The sequence below is a fragment of the Pygocentrus nattereri genome, chromosome 1, assembly GCF_015220715.1.
Source record: "Pygocentrus nattereri isolate fPygNat1 chromosome 1, fPygNat1.pri, whole genome shotgun sequence".
NCBI lineage: Eukaryota > Metazoa > Chordata > Actinopteri > Characiformes > Serrasalmidae > Pygocentrus > Pygocentrus nattereri.
The window spans coordinates 36,261,059-36,285,556 of record NC_051211.1 but is presented as its reverse complement, the minus strand read 5'-3'; the positions used below and the strand labels follow the sequence as shown (position 1 = coordinate 36,285,556).

The window sequence follows — 24,498 nt, the reverse complement described above, 5'->3', positions numbered from 1 at the left end:
TAGTTACTTTTGTAATTAAACGTGATTTTATGATTTAGTGATTATGATTTTATAAGTGTTGCAAATTACAAGTGTTATAAGTGTTGTAACAAGTTCTCTGAAAATGTTAATTGGCAGTAAAATTAAAGCAAACCTACATCACTGTCCTACAATGTCAGTTACAATCAGACATCTTATCAGATTTGGTTCAGACTCTTGTATTAGCATCAGCACCAATACCATAACATATGCGCTACAACTGTCCTCAGTAGGAGGAGTAAGATGATGTAAAAGGATGAATTTTCACTCCTGAAAGCTGTGGCTTGGGACATGAGAACTGCTTCAGCGGCACTGCTTACATTGTTAGAGGCGCAAACTCTGACTTGGCACAGGTGGATGGTGAAGATGGCATGTGAGCGTGAGCTCTGGACGTTCATCTGAGTGCTGGCAGTAGTGCGGGACAAAGCACCCAGCTTCAGACACTGCATCATCTGAGACACAACAAAGTATGAGCTCGGGCAGAACAACATTCATGGTAAACACAAACATACATACTATGGATATGCATTATGATTGATTTTGAGCTCGAGTATCTAAAAGAGTTCATAAATAGATATTAGGTTAACAAAGGAGAAAGAAAAAAAAATTTCTAAAAGAGGAAAAACAGATTACTATAGATCTGATCTTCAGTTGACTAAGTGCCACCATGTTAATCTGTCAGAGATACATATTTAACTCTTTGTGGAACATCAGCTTAGCCTATTTAGAGATAAAACCCACACTATCTCTGCCTTCTCGGTCAAAGTATAACAGAAATTTACTCACAAAGACCATCAAAATATTTACTATATATATATATATATATACACACATACATACATACATACATACACACACACACACACACACACACACACACAAGTACCTATACACTATGGCTGAATCATATAATGTCTAATATAATACTCGGTGTTATTTTTTCCAAAAATTATTTTGGAAATCATTGTTGGATTGTGTGAGCATTGCGATCCATCAAAAAACACACAGAAACACGCAGAAACACTCAGAACTAGGACTGTGACTGGTCAGAATGCTCACCGCACACAGTAAAGAAAACTGCGATTGGTTATCGGGCTTATTTGCATATTGCAGCCTTCTGTGATATTGGTCCTGCAAAGACCAATGTTGTGCTTATGATTAACAAACGAAATTCTGTGCAGCTATTATGCACATACACACATACTCAAACGCATTCTCACACTACAATCCTAACCTCAGCCTCAGAGGTGACTGTGCGTGTGGTGACCCCCACTGTATAGATCCCTCCTGTGGCGTCCTCATGGATCTTAATATTAGATTTCTGCTTTCTGGCTTCTACATCTCGTGTAGTGTCAAACAGGTCCAGCACCTCCTCGTTGTACAACTGTAAAAAAAAAAGCAAAAACAAAAAACTTTCAAAGATCAAAGATCAAACCTAAATGGTATGTGATTAAACCTTATCTAACCATGCTTGATGACAGTCAAGAGATTATGCTTTTTCTTAAGGCGAAGGAAGAGTTGGAGTAAATCAGATATTCCAACAGTTAAGTGAGAAGGACATCTTCATTTGCACTAATGCAACATATTTCTGTCTCAGTACTCAGATAACAGTATAATTTACAACTATGTGTCAACACCGTTCTTCTTATGCTGGGCCAGCAGTCACTGTGCAGCACTATCTGGGGTTAAATTTAAAGCTAAGTGCTGATACTGAGACATAAGTCTCCTACCTCACTTTCACTGAGGCCAGAAATAACTCTACTGTCAATCATCTAGACCTACATGCCTCCACAATACAGCTGGTCTTGCTTCTCAGACTTCAGCTACAATGAAAACATATCATGGCAAGTGAAATCATTTTAAATCTAGTTGATCTATATATCTATATTATATTGATAAATTCTTCAAGGTACAGTATGTGTGGCATATATCTTAGCTCAATAGTCCCCCTTTTTAGTCTCCCTATGTAGCTTCACTAATTACTTGCTTTTGTCCCTTCCAGCCTTTTCTGTGTGCTTCATTTTACGTTATACCATCCTTTAGCCATTCGTCAGTGGTATGTTTCTGACCTCAGGACCACTGTCACCTGGATATATAGTTGGTAGTCTGTTCTGAAGTAGTCTTATATACACAAATTTAACCTAACCTGTTTCACAACCTAATAGTTCGCTTTCCATTATTTTTTATTTTTACATTTTTTAAAAGTGATATGTAAATGACCTAGATATTCTTTCTTTTCTGAGAAAATGACAGCAATTAAATGTCTCTGGTGACAGATGACAAGATTCATCCTCATTACTTTGAGTTTTTTGAGGACTGGGCAGTTGCAGAGTAACAAATGTGTTCTCACCTCCAAAAACTGGGCATTGATCTTGAACTCAGGTACAGGACGCCCTTGCTCTATAGCGGCTTGCCGTCTCTCTTCTATGCCCCTAAAGAGATGACTGACAGCCCGTGGAATGATCCCAAGCTCCTCCTCGCTGATGGTTACATCAAAACCTGTGCCCATGGTGTATGTTTTTCCTGAGCCAGTCTGATGGAAAACGGAGAAGAGAGGGAGTGATTGACCACATATGCAGCAGAGTTATGAATAATTTTAGCCAAATAATGCAGAATACAGTTTAACCTGGAGAAATTTCAATTTAAATATGAAACAATTGTTCACCCTATTCATACTGCTTCATTTAACTGCATTATATAAGGGCTGAATTAGCCACACAGCTCATAGTGCTGTAATGCATAACTGTGTTAATTTACTTCCTAAAACTTAAGACAATGCAAACTGGTACTGGTGCCCTTACATTATGAAGTGCTTTGGAGTGGAGGGCATGGAAAACAACAAGGTTCTTTGATAGCCTGCTAAATATAAAGCTCATTAAGTGTTTACACCTCTGCTGGGTAGAAGGTGATTGATAGTTGTCTTGCAATAGTTTTGGTATAAAAAAGACAGGAGGCACTTTTCCTTTTGTCTGCAGCGATGGAGTGGGCAGACAAAAGGGGCTTTGGGGGTCTCTGTTGTCATGGTCACAGAAAAAAGAACGCAATGTTGAGCCCAAATTCACACGTCATCCCCCGAACTACACGACAGCCTCTGAAAGAGTCTGACAGTGAGACAACAACTGGGGGAACACACAATGAGCTTGAGTTGGGAGTTCAGGAATGAGAGACGAAGAGAGAGGCACATTGGGCTCTCCTCCTGAGGAATTCTTATGCAGTTTTGTAACTGGGAATGGAAAAGAAAAAGACCAAGTCTATCTGACAGATAGCATGCATTTGACTCCTAAGGAACAGCCCATTTGGTTAATTTAACAAACCAATAAAACCTCCTCTCAGGCTTATTGTTGAAACATGTCTGCTGTTGCGGTGTTGACAGAGGTTTCACGGCTTGTTTACTTTTCTTCATGGCTGACATGAAACGGGTTCCACAGAGATAAGCACAGCTGTAAACACCTTTTTATTGTGCAATACTCCTTCACAGAACACACATGGTACATCAATAAGAGAGAAAAAAAAAGAATCTATCTTGTAATCTCCACGGTACTGTTGCATCTGAAAGCATTAACACTTAACCTAACGTCTAGATAATGTAAAGGAAAGCATTCTAATCTAACCTTGCACATCCAACCTTGGAAATTATTTAGATTAAATGGTTCTTACCTGGCCATAAGCAAAGATAGTGGCATTGTAGCCTTCAAAGCAGCCTTCAATGAGCTTCTCAGTGCAGTTGCTGTAGATGGCATCCTGCTGGGAGTCCATGTCAAACACATAGTCATATGTGAAGGCCTTGTCCTTTCCCAGAACCACCTGGGGTTCTCCAGGGGTGACGAATGTGCAAATGTGACATCCCTCAATTTTCTCCTTTGCCAGTTGTGGACGAATCCTGCAGAACGAGAAAGAGCGAGAAAGAGAGAGAGAGAGAGAGAGAGAGAGAGAGAGAGAGAGAGAGAGAGAGAGAGAGAAAAAAGCAGACATGCTAGTCATACAGTAAATGTTTCCATTGAAACCATACACTCTTTAAATATAAATGGTAGCCTGTCACTGGGCCTGATTAAATACATTTGATATATTGACATTTTGACTAGAGGAATGCAGGTATGGGGTTGGGCAAAGCCTAGCTTGCAGTGTGCCAAGCAAGTGCCAGGATTCTACAAAGCACATTACTGCATGCCACAATGCACTCTGAATTGGGTAACTAACATTACTAATATGTAGGGCGTACTCTAATCTCTTACCAAGAGCTTGATAAAAGTCATGCACAAGAGCAAGCTGTAATAATTGCATCATCTGCACATATTGCAGGTTGGTGTGGTTGTACTATAGCAGTTGTGCGAATAATAACATGGGGGAGAGTCAAATGCTTGTGGAAAATGCCCCTGACATTTAAAAAAAGGCAAACATGCCCCCGAATGAATCCTACACTCTTGAAAAAAAGATGGCTCTTTAAGGGTTCTTTAATAAAGAAAATGGTTCTACATAGAATCACGAACACCCAAATAACAATTTGTATGGAGCCTTTTTTTAAAGGGTTCTATACAGCACCAAAAAGCATTCTTCTATTGTAACAATGTCAAGCCTGTTATAATAAAAAGATCCTTTTTGTGCTTTATAGAACCCTTTTCAAAAAGGTTCTATGTAGAACTACACTGTATTTCCAAAAGTATTCGCTCGTCTGCCTTCACATGTATACGAAATTGAGTGACGTCCCATTTTTAATCCATAGGGTTTAATATGTCGGCCCACCCTTTGTAGCTATAACATCTTTAACTCTTCTGTGAAGGCTTTCCACAAGGGTTAGGAGTGTGTTTATGGGAATTTTTGACCATTCTTCCAGAAGCGCATTTGTGAGGTCAGACACTGATATTGGACGAGAAGGCCTGGCTCGCAGTCTCCGCTCTAATTCATCCCAAAAGTGATTTGTCACTCCAGAGAACTTGTCTCCACTGCTCTCCACTGAGTCTAATGGCAGTGCTTTAAACCACTGCATTCGACACTGCATTGCGCTTGAAGACTTTGATGCAGCTGCTCGGACATGGAAATCCATTCCATGAAGTCCTCTATGCACATTCTTGAGCTAATCTGAAGGCCAAATGAAGTTTGGAGGTCTGTAACGATTGACTGTGTAGAAAGTTGGCGACCTCTGCGCGCTATGTGCCTCAGCATCCGCTGACCCCACTCTGTCATTTTACATGGCCTACCACTTCGTGGCTGAGTTGCTGTCATTCCCAATCGCTTCCACTGTGTTATAATACCACTGACAGTTGACTGTAGAATATTTAGTAGCGAGGAAATTTCGCGACTGGACTTGTTGCACAGGTGGCGTCCGATCACGGTACCATGCTGGAATTCACTGAGCTCCTGAGAGCGACCCATTCTTTCACTAATGTTTGTAGAAGCAGTCTGCAGGGCTAGGTCCTTGATTTTATACACCTGCGTCCATGGAAGTGATTCGAACACCTGAATTCAATGATTTGGATGGGTGAGGGCATACATTTGGCAATATAGTGTATCTATAGCACTTTCTCCATCAATTTAGTGCCCTTGCAGATGCTGTAATGGCTTCTGGCTAAAAAATTCTTCTATATGTTATTTCAGCAAAGTGGATCAATTAATGGCACTGATGTAAAATTATGTGGATGAAACAAATAAAAAAAAAAAGGCTAGATTGATGTGCTGCAACATGAAAAACAGGCATACTGATCCACAGAACAGAACACAATGTTAGAAAAAATGCCCTCCTGAAGGGTTATAAACACTCCTGACTGTCAAACCAGGAGGGCAAAAACTCAAAATAAAAAAAAAGATTTCTGACAGTGCATAGATGCAGTATAAGCAGCCAAATTTGTGCATATGCATGTGGTTATGTGTGTTGCCAATGTAATGATGAGTGGCTGCACTGTGTGCAAGAGAACGCTATAGCACTGTGCACGTTTCTGCACAGCTCACTCTAACCAGCTCACATACAGAGCTTACTCTGTTCAGAGGTTGAGGGCGGAACTTCGGGCATATTCACTAGGTACACAGTCACACCCTGCTTTTCATTAACTCATTTTTTCTGTTTGTTTTTACTCATCTGTTTCCTACCAAACCACTCCACACTACGTCTATGTCTAACTGCCCCTACCACAGGCCATCCTCCTGTGTTTTATATTCTCTGATGTCCCTTTTGGTCCTATTTGGAAACTCAAGGTCTACCTCATTCATTGTGCACAGCAGAACAGCAGCTTGGACAATAAAAGTTGGCCTATTTAAGCCCTGGAGTAGAAGTGCCAGAAGCTGATTAAATGCACAAACAATAATAGTACCAGTGTGACTTCTGTGATGCCTTGATGCAAACTGGATAGCGAGCTAGTGTTGTAATCCCTGGCTCTGCTGGGGCAGAGGATACAGTAGTAACATTACATTGCCATGGAGCTGTTATTGTGTGCCCATGACATCAGAACCCAGCTATTTAGCATCCAACTCTGAGTGCCCATCTTCAAGGACATGAATGGAAAGAGAGACAGAGGGAGAAAAAGTACATATGAGGAGGCAAGCCCTACGACAAACAGCTTGACTCAAAAGGAGCACCGTTTCAAAAAGAGTAATAGAGAAACGTAATAACGTCTATGAATGAATCTCACCAATAAAACATGTTAAACTGGCTGAAAAATCAGTGGCATAATGGCTGGTTTTGTATTGTCAACAGACACTTTGAAAGTGATAAAAATGGTCATATCTGAAGATTTTTCAATTTCATTCTCGTATGCATTTTGCATCTTTGTAAAAACGGTTAAGATTATGGTCCCCACCTGCTCACCTCTATTACAGCTCAGGTTCCCAACCCTGGGCCTACAGTACCCCTGCCCTGCACATTTTTGTTTTTTTCTGCAGTAACCCACCCACCTCAGGTCAGGATAGGCTTGTTAACAAGCTGATTATTTGAATCAGGATTGTTTTTTAGCAGGAAAAATACAAAATGTTCAGGGTAAGAGGTACTGGGACCAGGGTTGGGAACCACATGAATACACTGAACTGGTGAATTTGAACACAAAACACCCTCACCAACATGAACAATTAATGTAAACCTAACCTCTACCATGCAGATAACAAACTGAAGGGCTGATAAATGGATTCTGAGAAGCCTCCCTCCCTGGGCCACACTTTATACAATACTTACTTTATACAATAGAGTTTCTGTTGCTTATTTCAGTAGAACAAATATGTCAATTGAGAACTGACAACAAACCATCATATCAGTCAGTAAAGCACTGTTTAATTAAAACCACTGGAGTCTGTAAAATATTTGACCATACTAAATATATCAGCCATTAGTACTGGTATCTGATTTTTTTCAGCATGTAAAATGTTCATATTAGTTATGCTTTGAGTAACAGAAGACGTTTACCATTACATCAGTATAATGCAGCTTCTAAGCTTTGTGGTGGAATGAAGGGAACCAATGACAGAGCTTTGGAAAAGTTTTCTTCTTAAGTTTACCTGGAAGTAGAAAATAGTTGGAAGGCTTTTACTGTACAGCTATTCAGTGGCTAATGCCATTTAATTATGCAACTCTTTACTCTAGGATTTATCAGTCACTCTTTGTGCAAGTTTATAAGTTCTCTAAGACACTTCTCTGTTTCCAAAAGTGGAATAAGCATCAGGCCTGTAAGTCTCAGAACACTATGGGTGGTTATCACCGCTAAGGTACCGCATTATATTAAAATAATTCTAATTCTAAATATTGTTGAACATGACTGTGAGATAATGGAAAGCATCATAAATATATTTAAGAACAAAAAAATCACTTGGCTTGCATAATGTGTGCATTTTTCTTTTTATTTAACCCTTTGCAGGGACAAAAAAAAATATTTTTGCATTTTAATCTACAGTCCCATTTCCAAAAAAGTTGGGATTCAGTGTAAAGTGTAAATAAGAACAGAATGCAATAATGTGTAAATCATTTAAACCCTATATGTAACTGAAAATAATACAAAGGCAACATATCAAATGTTGAAATAAAAAAAATATATATATATATTGTTTTGCTCATTTTGAATTTGATGCCAGCAACATGTTCGAAAAAAAGTTGGGATGGGGCAACAAAAGACTAGTAAAACTGTGTAATGCTAACACACCTGGTGTTTAACTGGCAAAACAGGTCAGTAACATGACTGAGTATAAAAAGAGCATCACAGTGAAGTCCTTCAGAAGTAAAGATTATGAGGGGTTCATCACTAGGTTAAGACTGCACAGTCAAACAGTGAAACAATTCAAGAATAATGTTTTCTCAATGGCAAATAAATTGAGCATTTCATCACCTATGGTAGAATATCATTAAAAATATCAGAGAATCCAGAGAAATCTCTCTTTGGGCCCTCAGGCGGCATTGCATTAAAAACAGACACAATTCTGTAGTGGAAATCATTGCATTGGCTCAGGAGCACTTCTGAAAACCACTGTCTTTGAACATCGTTAATTTCTGCCTCCAAGAATGCAAGTTAAAACTCCTGCAAAGAAGAAACCATATATAAACAGAATCCAGAAATGCTGCTGTCTTCTCTGGGCCCACTCTCATTTAAGACGGACAGAGGCAAAGTGGGAATAGTATCCTGTGATCTGTCAATAAAAATTTCTAATTATTTTTGGTCATGGAGACTTTGTTCTCCAAGCTAAAGACCATTCAGCTTGTTATCAACACACAGTTCAAATAAAAGCATGAGGGTGATGCAGGCATCAAATTCAAAATGAGTGAATATTTGCAAAAAACAATAAAGTTTATACATTTGAACATTAAATATCTTGTCTTTGTAGTGTATTCAATTGAATATAGGTTGAAAAGGATTTGCAAATCATCGTATTCTGTTTTTATTTATGTTTTACACAACATCCCAACTTCATTGGAATTGGGGTTGTATCTATCTATATATACTGTACTTTTCTTGAATAACACAATGTTTCAATACTGTTCTTGTGTTTATTTTGATATGCAAAGAAAATTATTTAGCAAAGCCAAAAAACTTTTAAATTAATTTTGTGTCAGAAAATCTTTTTAATTAATCATATGAGTAGCGTTTTATGGCTAATAGTCCTTGAAAGTATCACACTAGTAAGTAAGACATAAGGGTCATAGTATAAGGACATAGAAGAAGGACCCCACTCAACCAGCACACATACTTTTTGTCCCGCTCCCCTCAGGTAGGAGGCTGCGGAGCATTAAGAGTAAAACAACCAGACCGCGAAACAGCTTCTTCCCTGAAGCAGTAAGACTCTTAAATTCCAATTAGACAATCACTGCAATGTCACTTCATGTCCACTTTAATTACTTAATTCATGCTGCTGTTTATTCATGTTTTACTCACGCTGTTGTATTATTTATCTCTGCTGCTGTACTGAATCAGTGCCTCTACCATATCACCCCCTATATATCATTTTGTACATATCAATTTATACATTGGGATTATCAGTATTAAGATGTACTCTTTCCACCTTGTACTCATGCTGCTGTGTTTCATGCTGCTGTTATTTGCACCTTACTATTAATTGTTATTGTATTCTATTCTTTTGTTTTGCCTCTTCTTTAGTTCTTGGAAGTTAACTGAGACCTTGAGTACACTATTTTGTTCCACCTCATGTACCACATGTGATGCGAACGACAATAAAGCCCCCTTATCCTTATCCTTATAAGTGTCTTTCCTATAACAAGATGCCAAAAAATTCTGTCTGCACAGCGTCATTGAATTATTAATGTGTTCAAGGGAGAGCACTTATTTTATTGTACTGCACTATGTATTGTAGTTTATTGTATTGTATTGTATCTTATTGTTATTGTATTGCATTGAATAGCACAGAGTTCTGCGTTCAACTCTGTTTCTTTTTCTCTTGGTGTCTGCAGTGACATTTTGTTTCTATCAGTATCTGCGCTCAGAACTGTCTTTTTCTCTAAGCTATTGGTAACTAGCAAAGATGCTTTCTCTAGATTGACAAAGCACTTCTTGTAAGTCGCTCTGGATAAGAGCATCTGCTAAATGCTGTAAATGTAAATGTAAAAGAGCAACTCCCTCTTTACTCTGCTAGGTGGCCACGCCTGACCAGCAAGTACATCATTCTTCTTTCTGACTGGGAAAGTGACACAGACAAGACATACAGTTTTCAGACTTAAACCTGAATCTCTGCCGTAAGGTGCATCACTGCACAGCTAACCACTATCACTTTCTTGATAACAGAGAAGTGTGTCTCTAATAAGATCATAACATTGTGTAAGCAACAAAAACATGCAGGGCTCAAATAAATATAAATAATAATTATTACGTTCAATTACTCCCTTTCTGCTTTCTTTTGTAAATTTTAGCAATTGGCATAAATGAAAAATACACTTTGCAGAGCAGTAAAGTCTTGTTGCCAAAACTGTGAGGGTGTCACGATTGGCCCCTCCCAGTCCTGTCCATGTGATTTTTGTTTACTTTTTCATCCACATGCTTCTTTGCTTTGGTTCTTAGTCCAGCCCCTCGTTTCGCGACTCCGCCCCTGATTGTTGCCACCTGTTTTCCGCCTGTCTATCATTATCCTTGTGTTTTATAAGCCCCGTGTTTGCCCTGGTCTGTGTTGGTCTTTGTCTTGCTAGTCTTTGTCTGCTTGTTTGATTTGGTTGGTGTGTTTCTCCATTGTGTATTTCAGTCAGTGTTCCTTTCGTCGTGTCTGAACCTCAATCTCTCCGTGTTGGCTTTTTGAACCTGGACTGTCATTTGCCCTCTGACCTGGGTTTGCCCTCAATAAAAGTCACTTATCTCAGCGTATGCGTCCGTTACAGAGGGGCTAAACATACTTTGACCTCACAAATAACAGATGAACATCCCCTTAACTACAGCAGCATTTAGATTTTCATCTGTTAATTGGATAATTCCTTAAGAATTCCAGATTTCTTTGGTGTGATTTTAATAGGAGAGAACAAAACACTCCAAAAAAGACAAGATATCCTGAGTTTGTAAGACATTCTTTTAGCAAAGAGTACCAGTTCTCTGGAAAAACAGGAATTCGTTTAAAGAATGGTTAATTGTAAAATCTAATTTACACAATTTAAATTTATCCCAAATGTAGTCAACCAGCCAAGACATGTTTGGAATCCAAATTTTGCTTCTTTAGATTAGAGTATTGAGAGTAGAGTTTTGGGAATATATTTGAGTGACTTCTAGTGTTTGTTAGCAGTGTCAGCCTTGTAGCTTCAACGCTAAACTAAGAAAGCAAAATTTGGATGCCAAATATGTCCCAATTGTTCATCTATCTATCTGGAGCTGAAGTGGAAAAATGTCTAAATTATTTTTATTTGCCAAATAACATAAAATATCTTGATACCTAATTAGATCATTTAAAAATATCATGACACACAAATATCATGGGCTCAGCACTGGACCCTGGGTAAGGCCTGTCTGATCTGCTAAGACACTCCCCTCATTAGAGACGGATCAGTGTTCAGATGCATCTTAGCAGACATACAGGGGTGAGACGCTCTAAGAACATTTCCTTGACTAGCTCTTGCACTTCAGAAGGTGCACATATTGCTGACGATAACAAACATATGACTCAATATTAATTATTTCTCATTCATAGTTCATTGAAACAAACACTGAAATTCTGTTAAAGTGCAGACTCTAAACTTTCAATTAATTATTGTGTTTGCAGAATAGTAGAATATGATATATTTTATTACAATTTGAATTTGTGAGCTTTGGCAACATCATATAAAAGAAAAAATGGCAGTGTAGACTCAAACTTGTCTAAACAGAATGTACTGTTGAATGTAAACAGAATGTAAACAGAATGTGTTGAATGTAAATACAATTTACTGACTCACTAACTAAATATATATTTATGTAATTATGTTTAAACGATGTTAATAATAATACATTAACAAACATAATAGCTATCATGTTCTAATGGTTAAACTGATGAATTATGTGGTTGCTGGTTTATTTATTTATTTATAATAAGATACATTATATGAAGACAGAAAAACTATTAACCCTTTAAACGGCCAGGGTCCACCAGCAGGTCTAAAGTTTTGTTACACACTTCAATAACCTAAGAACAGTTCAGCCAGTTTGCATTCAAAACCTTGTAGTAACTGAAAAATAAACCTTAGTATGTAATAAGCCTGGGATTTTAAGGAGTTGTTGTGTATGAGTAGCCAAGTCTGAGAAACACTGAAGTAATATAATATATCTTGGCTATACGAGCATTATGACCGTCCACTAACTCCCATGAGCTCATCAAAAGGGGGCCACTCTTGGATGCTGTGTCTGTAATTATGAGAGTTATGAAAGTTATTGCGAGAACAAGAGCAAAACCCACTTATTGCCTTCACTCTCTACATGGTAGCCATATAGCACTCTAGTTAAGGGGGCTGAACGGTAAATACATCTCCCCCAGGACAGGCACAAGGGCTTCTTTCTTAGGCCATTCTATAGACTTTCCTCTTGAAGTCAGCATACTCTATGCCCACAAAGCATGTTTCAGTGAGGATCTTTCTTACCTCTCTCTGACTGTTGCAGTAAGAAACAGAGCATAAAGAACAAACACATTTATATATTTACGGCATTTTGCTGACGCTGTTATCCAGAGCGACTTACAATTTGACCATTTTACACAGGTAGGCCAAGGTGGTGTTAGGAGTCTTGCCCAAGGAACTTATTGGTATAGTGTAGGGTGCTTGCCCTGGATTGAACCCCAGTCTACAGCGTAGAAGGCAAAGGTGTTAACCACTACACTAACCAACCACTAACTATAATATACATACATATTGCTATAAAAAGTTTCTTGTTTACGTCCAATAAATATTTATAGAGTGTTTAAGAGGCAATGCATGGTTTGTTACTGTTCTAAACAACTGTACAAAATTGTACTTACACACTGTATACCCATCTTTCTTCTTAATTAATTGATTAATTAATTTCTCAATTACTATTATAATTAATAGTGACAACATCTTTGCTAACTGTCTGTTTCATTGAGCCAGAAAGTGTGATCAACAGCATGTTCTATGAGTTTTAATGGCTGCTTAGGTAAATTCTCTTGACAAAATTAAAGTAAAGGCAGAGGGGTGGTCAGGGCTAAGGAGAAAGAAGAAAGTAGCCCAGTTCCAAATGACCCCTAACAATGTGACAGCTCCTCTTAGCTTCAAGCTACAGGGCTCATTACAATGATTACAGTGACAGCAGCCCTCTCTGCAGCCCTCTCTGTTCTTCTTTTCTCAGGGAAGGCTTTGTGGTCTGAGCTGAAGTTGAACTTAATGCACTACTAAATCCTGAATCTTACGTACAAAAACATTTGTATCTCTGCAGCTGACCTGTTCTAATCCGTTAAAAAGTTAAAAAAATAAAAGTTATAAATATATTAGTTATATATAAAGTTATAAAGTTAAAAAATTGCCTTCATGGGGACTTATCTTACAGCAGGGAGTTTATCTGTCAGAGGTCAGAGTGAACTACAGGAATCTTCCCAATGTAAACAAGATAAACAAACAACAGGCTAATGTACAGCAGCAGCAGCAATACCAGGCACTCTGACTCATGCAGACAAGTCGATGACAACAACCAGTACCAGTCCTAAATGGGCCCCCAGAGAGGACACAGGCATTATGGGTGATTTGATTTTCTGTTCTCGTTAATAGCTGATGCATCATTTGTCCCAGAGATGGTAGGTCTTCTGGAGCTTACCTCATCCTGCATCATAGTGACTTTGCGTTTTCAAAAAATGGACTGGCAACAGGGCTACACAACTGCTGATTAAACTGAAGCAATAGCAAAATACTGAAACATTAAAGAACCATTCACTATTGTGCAAAATATGGAATATTAACAGCTACTTCAGAACCAATGGCATGATGTAGTACCTCTGGTTTGGTGTGTATGAGGTAATTTGATCTGTTTTCTCATCACAGCTTTTAACAATGTGTTTATCGCAGAAATTATGGTGATAATGATAAAAATAACCTTTGTGGCATGGATTCCACAAGATGTTTGAAACATTCCTTTGAAATTCTGGTCCATGCTGACGTGAGTGTACCATGCACTTCTTGCATATTTTTCAGGTGCACTTTCATGCTGTGAATCTCAAATTCTACCACATCCTAAAGGTGTTCTATTGGATTCAGATCTGGTGACTGGGAAGGCCACTGAAGAATACTGAACTTACTGTCATGTTCATGAGACCAGTTTCAGATGATTTTTGCTTTGTGACATGGTGCATTGTCATGCCGGACATAGCCATTAGAAGGTGGGTAAAAAGTAGCCATGAAGGGATGGACACAGTCAGCAACAATAGTCCAATAGGCTGTGGCGTTCAAGTCTTGTTTTACTGGTAGTAACAGGCCTAAAGTGCTCCATGAAAATATTCATGACACAATTACACCACCTCCATCAGCCTGGATTACTGACATAAGGCAGGTTTGGTCCACTGATTCATGTGTTTTGTCACAAAATTTTGACTCCACATCTATGTGCCTCAGCCCAAATCAAGGTTCAGGAAACAGGCTATGTTTTTCCAGTCTTTACCTGTTCAGTTTGGTGAGCCTGTGCACATTGCAGCCTCAGCTTTCTGTTCTTGGCTGACAGAAGTGGAACCCAACATGATCTGCTATTGTAGCCCATCTGCCTTAAGGTTCAATGTGTTGTGCAATCTGGGATGCTTTTCAGCTCACCAAAATTGTACAGAGCGTTTATCTAAGTTACCATTGCCTTTCTGTCAACTCAAACCAGTCTGGACATTCTCCTTTAACATCTCTCAAAGCACCCTTTCTGTCCGCAGAATTTCCACTGGATGTTTTTCCTTTATTGCACAATTGAGACTGTTGTGTGTGAAAATCCCAGGAAATCAACAGTTACAGAAATAGTCTAACCACACTGACTAACTAGATAGACCAAATAAATATCCACCAAATAAAAATAAATGAAATACTAACAACTACTTACATCAGCACTGCAAGCACATTTTTTGTGCACTGAAGGGCTGAGAGACAGTTACGTTGACAGCTTTTTCTATAAAGGCTACAAAAACAAGTAAATATATATTTATTGTTTTAAACAGGCACAATTCATATTTCATATTTCCATTTTATTTTTTGATTAGTCATTAAATATTGTGGCGTCAGACAGGCTGGGTTGACTTCAGTTTAAAAATAACATTGTTCTTGCTTTTGGTTGAGTGTAGATAGGCACCCTGTTCTTAGTTGGTCCAGGAATCTTATGTTGAAGGACTCTGGATGGTGTAAGGTAGTGAACTTCAGTAGCCCAGGTGGCTAGAAACAAAACAGGAGAGCCTGAGCAAGCATGTGTGCTGTGTTTTACCCTTTGCTGCAGGCTGTTTTGAGCTGAATTTAAATTAAAGCAAAGTTATGGGCCAATATTTTAAGGGGTTAAAAAAAAACAAAAAAAAAAACAAGTCATCATGCAATCCCGGTCAAAAGCACATTTTTCCTGACTCTGATGGTTGAAGTGAACATTACCTTAAGCTTCTGGCCTGTAATTTTTAGCACTGTACTTCTGGCACACGACTGACTGATTAGATAATTGCATGATTGAGTATACAGGTGTACAGGTGTTCTAATGAAGTGCTCAGTGAGTGTGTATTTATGATGAAACGGTACGCAGTATGTTATCAAACCAGTCGGTACGCCCCCTACAATTCAATTATATAGTACAGGCAATATCATCTAACAACTACTGAAAAACAATGAAACACTGGACTATCTGGACACAACATACCCAGACAATACACAATCGAATAGAAATGCACCGCTGACTATTGATGCATTATAGAAAAGCCATGCTATAAGTTTCTCAAGAATTTAAGTACCTCTGGAATTTTAAATACAGAGCTTTACTACTCATGACTGAAAGTTGTTCTTTGTTGGTAACTGTTGTTTTACAAGCCATATTAAGTCATTCTGAATTTTAAAGCACACATTTGGAGCAGTCTGTGTCTGTCTGCCCTGCGACGGACTGGCGACCTGTCAAGGGTGTATCCTGCCTTCTGCCCATTGACCGCTGGGATAGGCTCCAGCACCCCCCCCCGCGACCCTGAGGGAGAAGCGGCTTAGAAAATGGATGGATGGATGGACATTTGGAGCATACGGACTCCCACAAAGCATTACTAACTTGAATTAAATTTGAGCAATGCAACTGTGACATAGACTTTTTGCTGCTAAACACATAATGGCAAACAAAAGAATCTACTGAACTCCATTGACCCACTCTCCGTACACAGATTTTCATATGTCAACATAAATAAATCAAAAGCAGTATGTATCCAGTATGGGATGTTGGATACGGTAAAAATGTAAAATTCAATAAACTGCATTTGAACAGGAATGTACATGTCACAGTTGTGCAATAACAGTAGCCTAAGGTCTGAAACAGAAACACTTCAAAACATACAAAGACTAAGATTAAATAACACTGAAGTAAGATGAAATACACACAGCACCCACTGTTGTGGTTCTCCCACAACCACTCTGTGTGCCCCAAAAAGCCTCCAATGAAAAGGTGAAAAAGCTCCCTCTCATTCTCTAAACATAAACCCAGAGAAACGTGATCACTGAGATGTTCTCAGATCTGTGGCAGGGCAGAGACAGGGTTGCTTTCTTCCTTTCTGTGTAACTTCAGTCAGGGGATCCACAATGACTGCCTGTTTAACCTGCTCCTGAACCTAACAGGAAAAGTTTTGCAGAGTAAATGACTGGCCAAGCTAAAAGGATCAGGGCAAGAAAGTGAAAGAAACTGGCTATTAGGATTTCCCCTTCATCATCTGTCAGAACATTAAGTCTAATTTGTCATCCTTGCTGTAATTTTTAAAATCTCTACTCACATGTGCAAAAATGTATTATGTTGCCAAGATAAAGGCATTCACAGATTTGTGGTGTTTTGGGCTAAGCCTAAGCCAGTGTTGACATGCAGTGTCTTCTGGTGTGGGAGTTGAGAGTAGTTTAGTGTTTGGAGTAACAACTTTTAGTTCAAGCTCTATTGTTGAAAGCTGATGTGAGAGCTAATGTAGAGGTAATTTCTGGGAGAGTAACACTCAGGAACAGGTACAAACCAGCCTTGTCTGACCCTCAGGCTCAGGGGGCAACAATACCACTTTCATAAACAGATTTGCAAAGTATAAATTCACACCTGAGTGCATATTCTAATCTTACTTGATTGGTGAAATCACAGTAGTGTGGGAAAAGAACTTCAGCCAGGAGCTTTTTAAACTTTGTGGAAGACTTTGTGACTACTATTACTAATTGTTAGGTACTAAACATTATAATAATATGAACCAGTAATGCTGTATGTAATACTCATGACTGCTTCCTGATCAAATCCGACTGTTTTACTGCTGAGCAATGGCTGATCCAAACTGATCTTTGTGTGTTATGCTGTACATTACACAGCCACATAACATGGAGAAGACATGCTAGCCTGCCAGTTAACACTACAATAAAAATGACTTTACTTTAATACATGCACAATGTGACACTCTGGACTGATGTTCTGTTTTTGGCATATCTTTTTAGTGTCCATTTTATAGTGAATTTACACATTGGCCTATGATCAAAGATGCCTCACTTATATGAGAATTTGCCTAGCTACTTTAATATTTTGCAAAATCATGGCATTTGTACTACATGCATACTAAGTGCATATTTTTATATTTATTTTTTGAACTATTATTTATGTTATTAATTTTTTATGTTATTATTTTTTTCTGTAATAATGTGAACGTACCTTGTCATAAAGTGCTGTACACCAAATTGAAAGGCTGTACAACCTTAACAAAGAGCTGGATGCAGAGTAACCTGTGTGAACAAAGTTTTGTTGATATGTTAACTGAAACAATTTGAGCTATTTCAATGACTACTGAGTTCTAGTATGTGTTAGCTGTGGTTGCCTTGATAGCCGATGACTTTATCTGGGCTACAAGGAAAACTGGGTAAATTAGATTTTTCGGCAATCTATTACTTTAAACCAGAAGTAGCGTGGTGGGTATAGCAGAATGTAAAACTGTGACCAAAAAACAAAGTGGGTGTCTGGTGGCATGCTGCTCTCAGTAAATAGCAGAAACTAGACTGCGGACATTTCAGATATTACCATTAAATGTATACATTCCATGTAAAAGAGCTTTGACGTGCAGACATTTAGATCACTTTGATAACTTCTAAAGCACCTGCAGGTTGTGAATAATGCTTGTCTATGTTACCTCTATGGAAGTAATGTAGGAAGAGTGCAAAACACACTTCATACAGCCAGCATCCAACCCACTAAAATGTGCATGGACATGTTCTTTGGATCGGATCGGTACATACTGCAGATTTTAATTTAATAGATATAATTTTATAGTTTCAGATAAACAGTCCTTTAGTGACAAATATGATTGTTACTTGTTAACTGTGCATTTCCAAACATGATTGTATCAGTTTTTATTTATCATCTGTCTTAAACAGCAGAAGCTCACAAAGTCTTAAATCATACAAATATTGCAGTGCTGGGGGACTGAGATTCCAAACATTATTTGGTGCTTTGGTTTCTGTTAATGACCTTGACATATTATTACTATGATAATAATTACTATTCTTATTATAATAATTATTATTATTATTAGCAGTAGTAGTAGTATTATTGCCATCTTACTTCATAAGGCAAATCACTGCAGGAAAGAATAGCACTTTTTAAATACTGGCATCACTCATGAGCACTCTTGAGCTGACATCTCTTACAATGAAGGCGAAGACTTTTTTGCAGACTCAGCCTCCCTGAAAGCTGCATTTGTTCATGAGTTAAGTGAGGTTCATTGCCCCCAATGCACCCTGTTTGGTTCACTTAGTGCTCTTTGACTGCTTCCTGGGTCAGAGGTCACAGCACATACATGAGCAACTGCAGGAAAAATCTGAGGGCAACACAGATCTGTCAGATTACCCCATGGCTCTGGTCAATGAGTGGAAAAGGAGGGGAAAGCCAATGAAAACAAGGACACACAAAACGCCCAGCCACCTCCTCTCCCTGAGGCTCAAACTGCTGTTGGTTATTAATGGAAAGGAGCTGCTGATCCAGGAGTGATCTGATACTGGCTGACTACACTTAGGGGAAATGCTGAAAACACAAGATAAGGAAAGATGTGGAATCTTGTTGTTGTTATGTACTGTACACTGAATTGCAACTGCATGCTTGCCATTCCAAATGTACAGTCTGCCACAAGCATGAACCAGGATGACTGATGTAATTTTAGAGCCACAGTGTAAGACAGAATTGACTGACCCATGCTTCATCTACAAATGTGCTCTTTTAGAATAATTCTTTCCAGGTTGAACAAGCTTTCAAAATGTTGACAAAAATCCCATTTAATTCAATCATTTCAGCTGTAGACAGTTACGTAGGATAAGAGCAGGTTTCCAGTTTCCAATGCAATTTGACTGCAATCAGCAATGAATTAGTCACCATGCTAATGTTAGCTCAATTACACAAATAACAAAATCGCATCTGATCCATCTTAAACACTGTGACCTTTCACACACATACAAAATAAACACCATTTTAACTGAATACCTCAATGTGAATTTGAGTATTACAACAAAAACAGAGTTGTGTGCTAAAATTTTGCAAGCATTCTGTATAGCTTATCCAACTTTACAACAGTTGCTAAGATTGAACATATTTGTAAAAGATCAATTCATGTGCAGAAAAAACAAAACAGAAAAGGGAAAAAAACTTGAAAGAGAGACAGAGGCTGAGTTGGCTCTTGTGTTCAGTTTTAGTCTGACAGCTTTTGGGAAAGTTCCAATGATTTGGCTGTCCTCTTTCCTTCCTCTGAGGCAACAGAGGATTTCATGCACTTCAGCCATGACATGAGGGCACCCAAAAGACCTTCAGACAAGGACAAAAACGTACTATGGTCAGACACACTGCCAGCCAGCAACGCAACCTCAGCGCTCCCTGCTACGCATTGAGCTAAAGCAGGAAGGAGATAAGATAAAGTCTAAGAAAGCCTGCTTTGCGAAAATGTTACAGGATATTAGGCAGCCTTTTGCAACACATGAGTATTGACTGTATTTTCTGGATAATGTTGTTTATAAATGAGTCTACTGCTTTTTGTATGCAGATGACAGATGGCTATAAGAGAGAGTCCTCTGATTCATAAATATTGATAAGAGGGTCTACACAATGACATTTGGGAGGAGATGGCAGGTGGACTCAACATAATTCACCCCTGACTAAAAGATCTGGAAACAAGGTCAAAGCATCCATGTGATCCATGTAATTTCAGTCAAAATGTGTACTGTTAGCATTAATCACCTAAATTTAAGCCCTATTCAAAATAATGCAGGCCATTTTTTACGATCCCAAAGCACTTTTTAGCCTAAACCTAAAAAGCACTCCACTGCCCTTTGCCTTATATATATGGTAAATTATTAATATTACAAGTCTACATAGTTTCAGTCAGAGTGCTCAATAATGAACTGTCCCAGTAACTTTTGCCACATATACTTTCATGAGTCAATATCAAACTACCACTAGATAAAAAAAATAAATACAGCATTGTGTGCAATTCAAACTTGTAATTCCATTGACTGAGAGATCAATATGACAAAGAACACTACTGTTAGCCACAGGGCTTTCCATTATTAATGGTTTTGTTGAAGCCTACTAAAGTACAATGGCACTCAAAGGACCAGTAGCTGAGTGGAACCAGTATAAAGAGAGGCAGACATTGTCCTTCGTCAGCTGAGCCCTTCACACACTACACACACTAATAGATATGCTCAAACACCCCTTCACTGAAAGCTCTGCCACTGAATGAAGCTTCTTTTGTGATGGTGAGGCTGTTGCCTTGGCTGGTGAGTTCACTCTGTTGTTGCTTGGAATACCAAAAAAAAACTTTAAAAAAACTATGACAAACATAAGGACACAAATAATTAGACCTTAGATTAATATATACCTTGTTGATGAATCAGCAGTCAGCTCACAATTAACATGATGACAATGCATAATTAAACTTTTCCCAGCCTGGTGGGCACACCCATTTTATATGCATTTTGCCTTATAGTATTTTCTTTGTATTTTTTCTCAATTTTGAAACCTTTGAAAGGCTATGCGTAGCTATTGCTCATTAAATTCATTTTTAGCATCTGGCCTTTTTTGAAAACTTGGATAATTTAATTTAATCATCTATTTGATCGCCTTTCAAATAATATTCTGGATTAAGGTTGTCTAGAGAAATGCCTGAAATGCATAAATGCACGCAAATGTGATGAGCAAGTTACAAAATATGCTACATATTTCATCTGTTCACATTGTGACAATGCATCTGTCTGCTCTACCCAAACCAATTTTTAGTCCACCAATTCCCTCACAATAGTAAATGATCCCCAAAGACAGGCAGGAGAGTATCACGAGTCTATTTGCAGCACTAGAGAGACAACAGATTAATAAATTTAGAGACTGCATTTAAGCTCAAGATGAATGAAGTGTTGTCAAAACATGGCATCTGTCCAACAGGCAGAGACAGGCACTGTATCTATAACAACGAACAGTGAGGAAAAAGCACAACCGAAGTCTCAAAACTCATGCAATAAACCAGTACAAACACCCTGTCAGATGTATTAAAGCATAACTCCTACTGTCAGCACCAGAGCTAATTAAAAGGTTGCCATGCCTTTGCACTTACAAACAGAAGCACACATGATGGACTGATAACACTGAATGCTGGAGCCTTTGACTGTAATGCCATTTAGCAATAACAATGCATTTTAATACCAGGATGAGCTGGAAACAGTTACAAAATTTTTAAATGTAGTTATACAGACAACTGAGCAGAAAGAATAGTGTGCTACTGTCTTTGGGATACTGATTTAAGCTGATGTCATTCTCCAAGGAAAGCATTCATGATTAAATTAATGTTCTGGTAAATGTTTCCAAGATAATAATCCAATCTTACAAGCTATACTCAATAAATATGATGTAATCCAGCAGCTATAATCAATAAATATGATGAAATTAATAGCATTTTATGCAACAAAGTCCAAACATTTTACTCTATTAAACCAATTTTTTAAAAATTGCTTGAATAATTAAAATCCTTGAGTATTCATTCATTATGTTTGTTTTTGTTTTCTTACTTAGAATGTGGAAACTTCATGCCTAATGACTGCTTGACAGTCAGAGGACTATTTATCACTGTTTAATTGAAAAATGTATCATAAAACTAGGAAAAAATGGCAACTAGTTTTCTCATTGAATCATACACAGGTAATGTTAGTTTAAACCTATGCACAACCACATACCCTAACCCTAACCCTCAAAAACATGCTATAATTTTGACTGTTGAAAGCCATTAAGATGAAAAAGCTAAAAGCGTCCTTAGTCACTCATTTAGCCCCCATGGAGCTGAGAGAAGAGACAAACAGACAGCAGGCTAACTAATTGGTTTAGCTGATTCCTAAAACATATGAACAGCAATAAAACTGTGTTAATTGAGTATAAAACACTGAAATCCCTCAGCAAGTAGTCAATCCTGTATGAAATTTATGTTCATTCATTGAATTCGTTGCACACCTGATGGAACTGAACCTGGACTTGCTAAGTTAGCAATGGAAATGCTGACTATGAATGTTGACCATTCATTCAGTAAACCAGCTAAACTGACTAGAAAAGCATGACAATCATGGTTAATTATGAGATGTAAAATAATTTTTATTAAGGGTAGTTTTGACAATGAGAAATCCAGAAACGCCAACAATCATTCGAAGCTGGTAAAATGCTCTCCGTGCCAGCTTGATTTAATTCAGCCTGCAGGCATTAGAAGGATCTGACTTTCTGTATGTGTGTATTTTTTGTGTGTTGGGGCACTACAGTGAGGTAGGGGATCAGAGCAGCTCTTAAGCTCAGTGTGAGCTGCTTAGTCTTTTACCCGGAGCTGTACGGATTAGTGGGTGGACACACAGGGCACAGGCCCAGCTGAATCATTGATCCTGAATCGAAACTACAACCTATCATATTTAAGCTGAAATTAAAATGGTCCTCTTTTACCTTGTTAGCTTATGCCCCTGATCATACCAAGCGTGATTCATCATATCATATATTTTAAAAACTGAATTTCTTGGTTTCTCTTCATCTTTGATCAAATTGTAATGACTTTTGACACAAAAATACATTCTGAGTTTTGATTATATCACCGAGCACCAGTAGGCAGGGAAAAGTAAAATTAACTAGGTTCATTTGAATGAACTGTAAACTCTGCAGACCCTGTCAAACCACACACTCCCACTTTTTACTGTGTCCTGAACTATATTTAATACATTAGTAAAATGTAAAGATCTTGGCAAGGTAGGTGAAGAACATCTCCTGCCCTGCACAGTTTGTGGAGGCTACTCTTCTGTGTGATACAGCAGTAAAAACCTCTGATTGTGATTTTGATGAAATACACAGATCTATAAACAGATATACATTTGTGCTGTCAAATTACCCACATGATGTAAAACTGCTTCTTTAGAAAATTAAAGCAGAGAAAAGAGCTAATATTCTCACCTGAAGTGGGTATGTGACAGAGTCAGGGACAGTGCAAACTGTAAGAATAGCAGTGCAGAACAGGATTACTGTATTTACATATTTGAGATGATTTGTCAACCTTGTCGTGCCTCCACGGTATACTGCTGTGGAGGCTGCTGTTATTGCAAATTTTATACTGAGCATTTTCTTATCGTCAGATAAGGCAAATTTAACGTGCTCCCACATGTACTTTTTTATGAAGCATCTTTGCTGTTTTAACTTCAGCGGCCATATGCAAAGTGGTGCAGGTGTCTGCAGTCTGAGGTGAGTTGATGTCTGACACAAATAAATTTAAATTCAGCTTTGGTTCAAGGCCTTTGCTTGCAACATTTATTTTAGGATCCAGTTTTTGTGCCTTAACCCCTTAAATGTTTGGACCCAATGGTAGGTCCAAAATTTGACTACACACTATATATAACCTAAGAATAACTCAGTCAGTTTGCATAGTGGCCCATGTAGTTACTTAATAATAAGCCTTATGATGTCATAAGTCTGGGATTTTAGATAAAAGATAAAAGTTTCCAAATACTTCCAAATACATATCATGTTTCACATCCCCCTTCTTCCACCCACACCTATCATGGATCTAAGCACTCAGCAAACTTAGTAGCCCTCCCTAATAGCATGTTTTTCACTGAGTTGATATGGAAGGAATATGTGTTGTGATTTCTATTTCAAGTTGCCTTTAATATGCAAACTTTACCACAGTTTAGTTTTAGACAGCAAATTGCATCTTGAATTATGAAGGTGTGCTGGACACTACAGCACAACATGCACTCGGCATATTTCCACAGGCACAAATTTTGCAAGTGCTATTTCTTATGGTTACATCTTATTACAGGCAAACCTGTTATCTCAACAATTACTGTGTTCCACTAATACTATAAGACATGGGTGCCCACTCCTGGTCCTGGAGATCTACCACCCTGCA

At 38.2% G+C, this 24,498-nt stretch overlaps 1 protein-coding gene across 9 annotated transcripts in view; it reads right to left on the bottom strand.

Moving 5' to 3' along the window:
* The window catches only part of LOC108427070 (kinesin-like protein KIF21A), a 55,340-nt gene that overhangs the window by 28,484 nt on the left and 2,358 nt on the right, over positions 1 to 24,498 (bottom strand). For all 9 annotated transcript variants that reach the window (XM_017696994.2, XM_017696998.2, XM_037539958.1 and 6 more), the window contains exons 2-5: positions 3,676 to 3,898; positions 2,369 to 2,551; positions 1,253 to 1,402; positions 339 to 470 (exon numbers count right to left, since the gene is read on the bottom strand). In XM_017696994.2, coding sequence (XP_017552483.1) covers positions 339 to 470; positions 1,253 to 1,402; positions 2,369 to 2,551; positions 3,676 to 3,898 — 688 coding nt within the window. The remainder of the gene's footprint in view (positions 1 to 338; positions 471 to 1,252; positions 1,403 to 2,368; positions 2,552 to 3,675; positions 3,899 to 24,498) is intronic.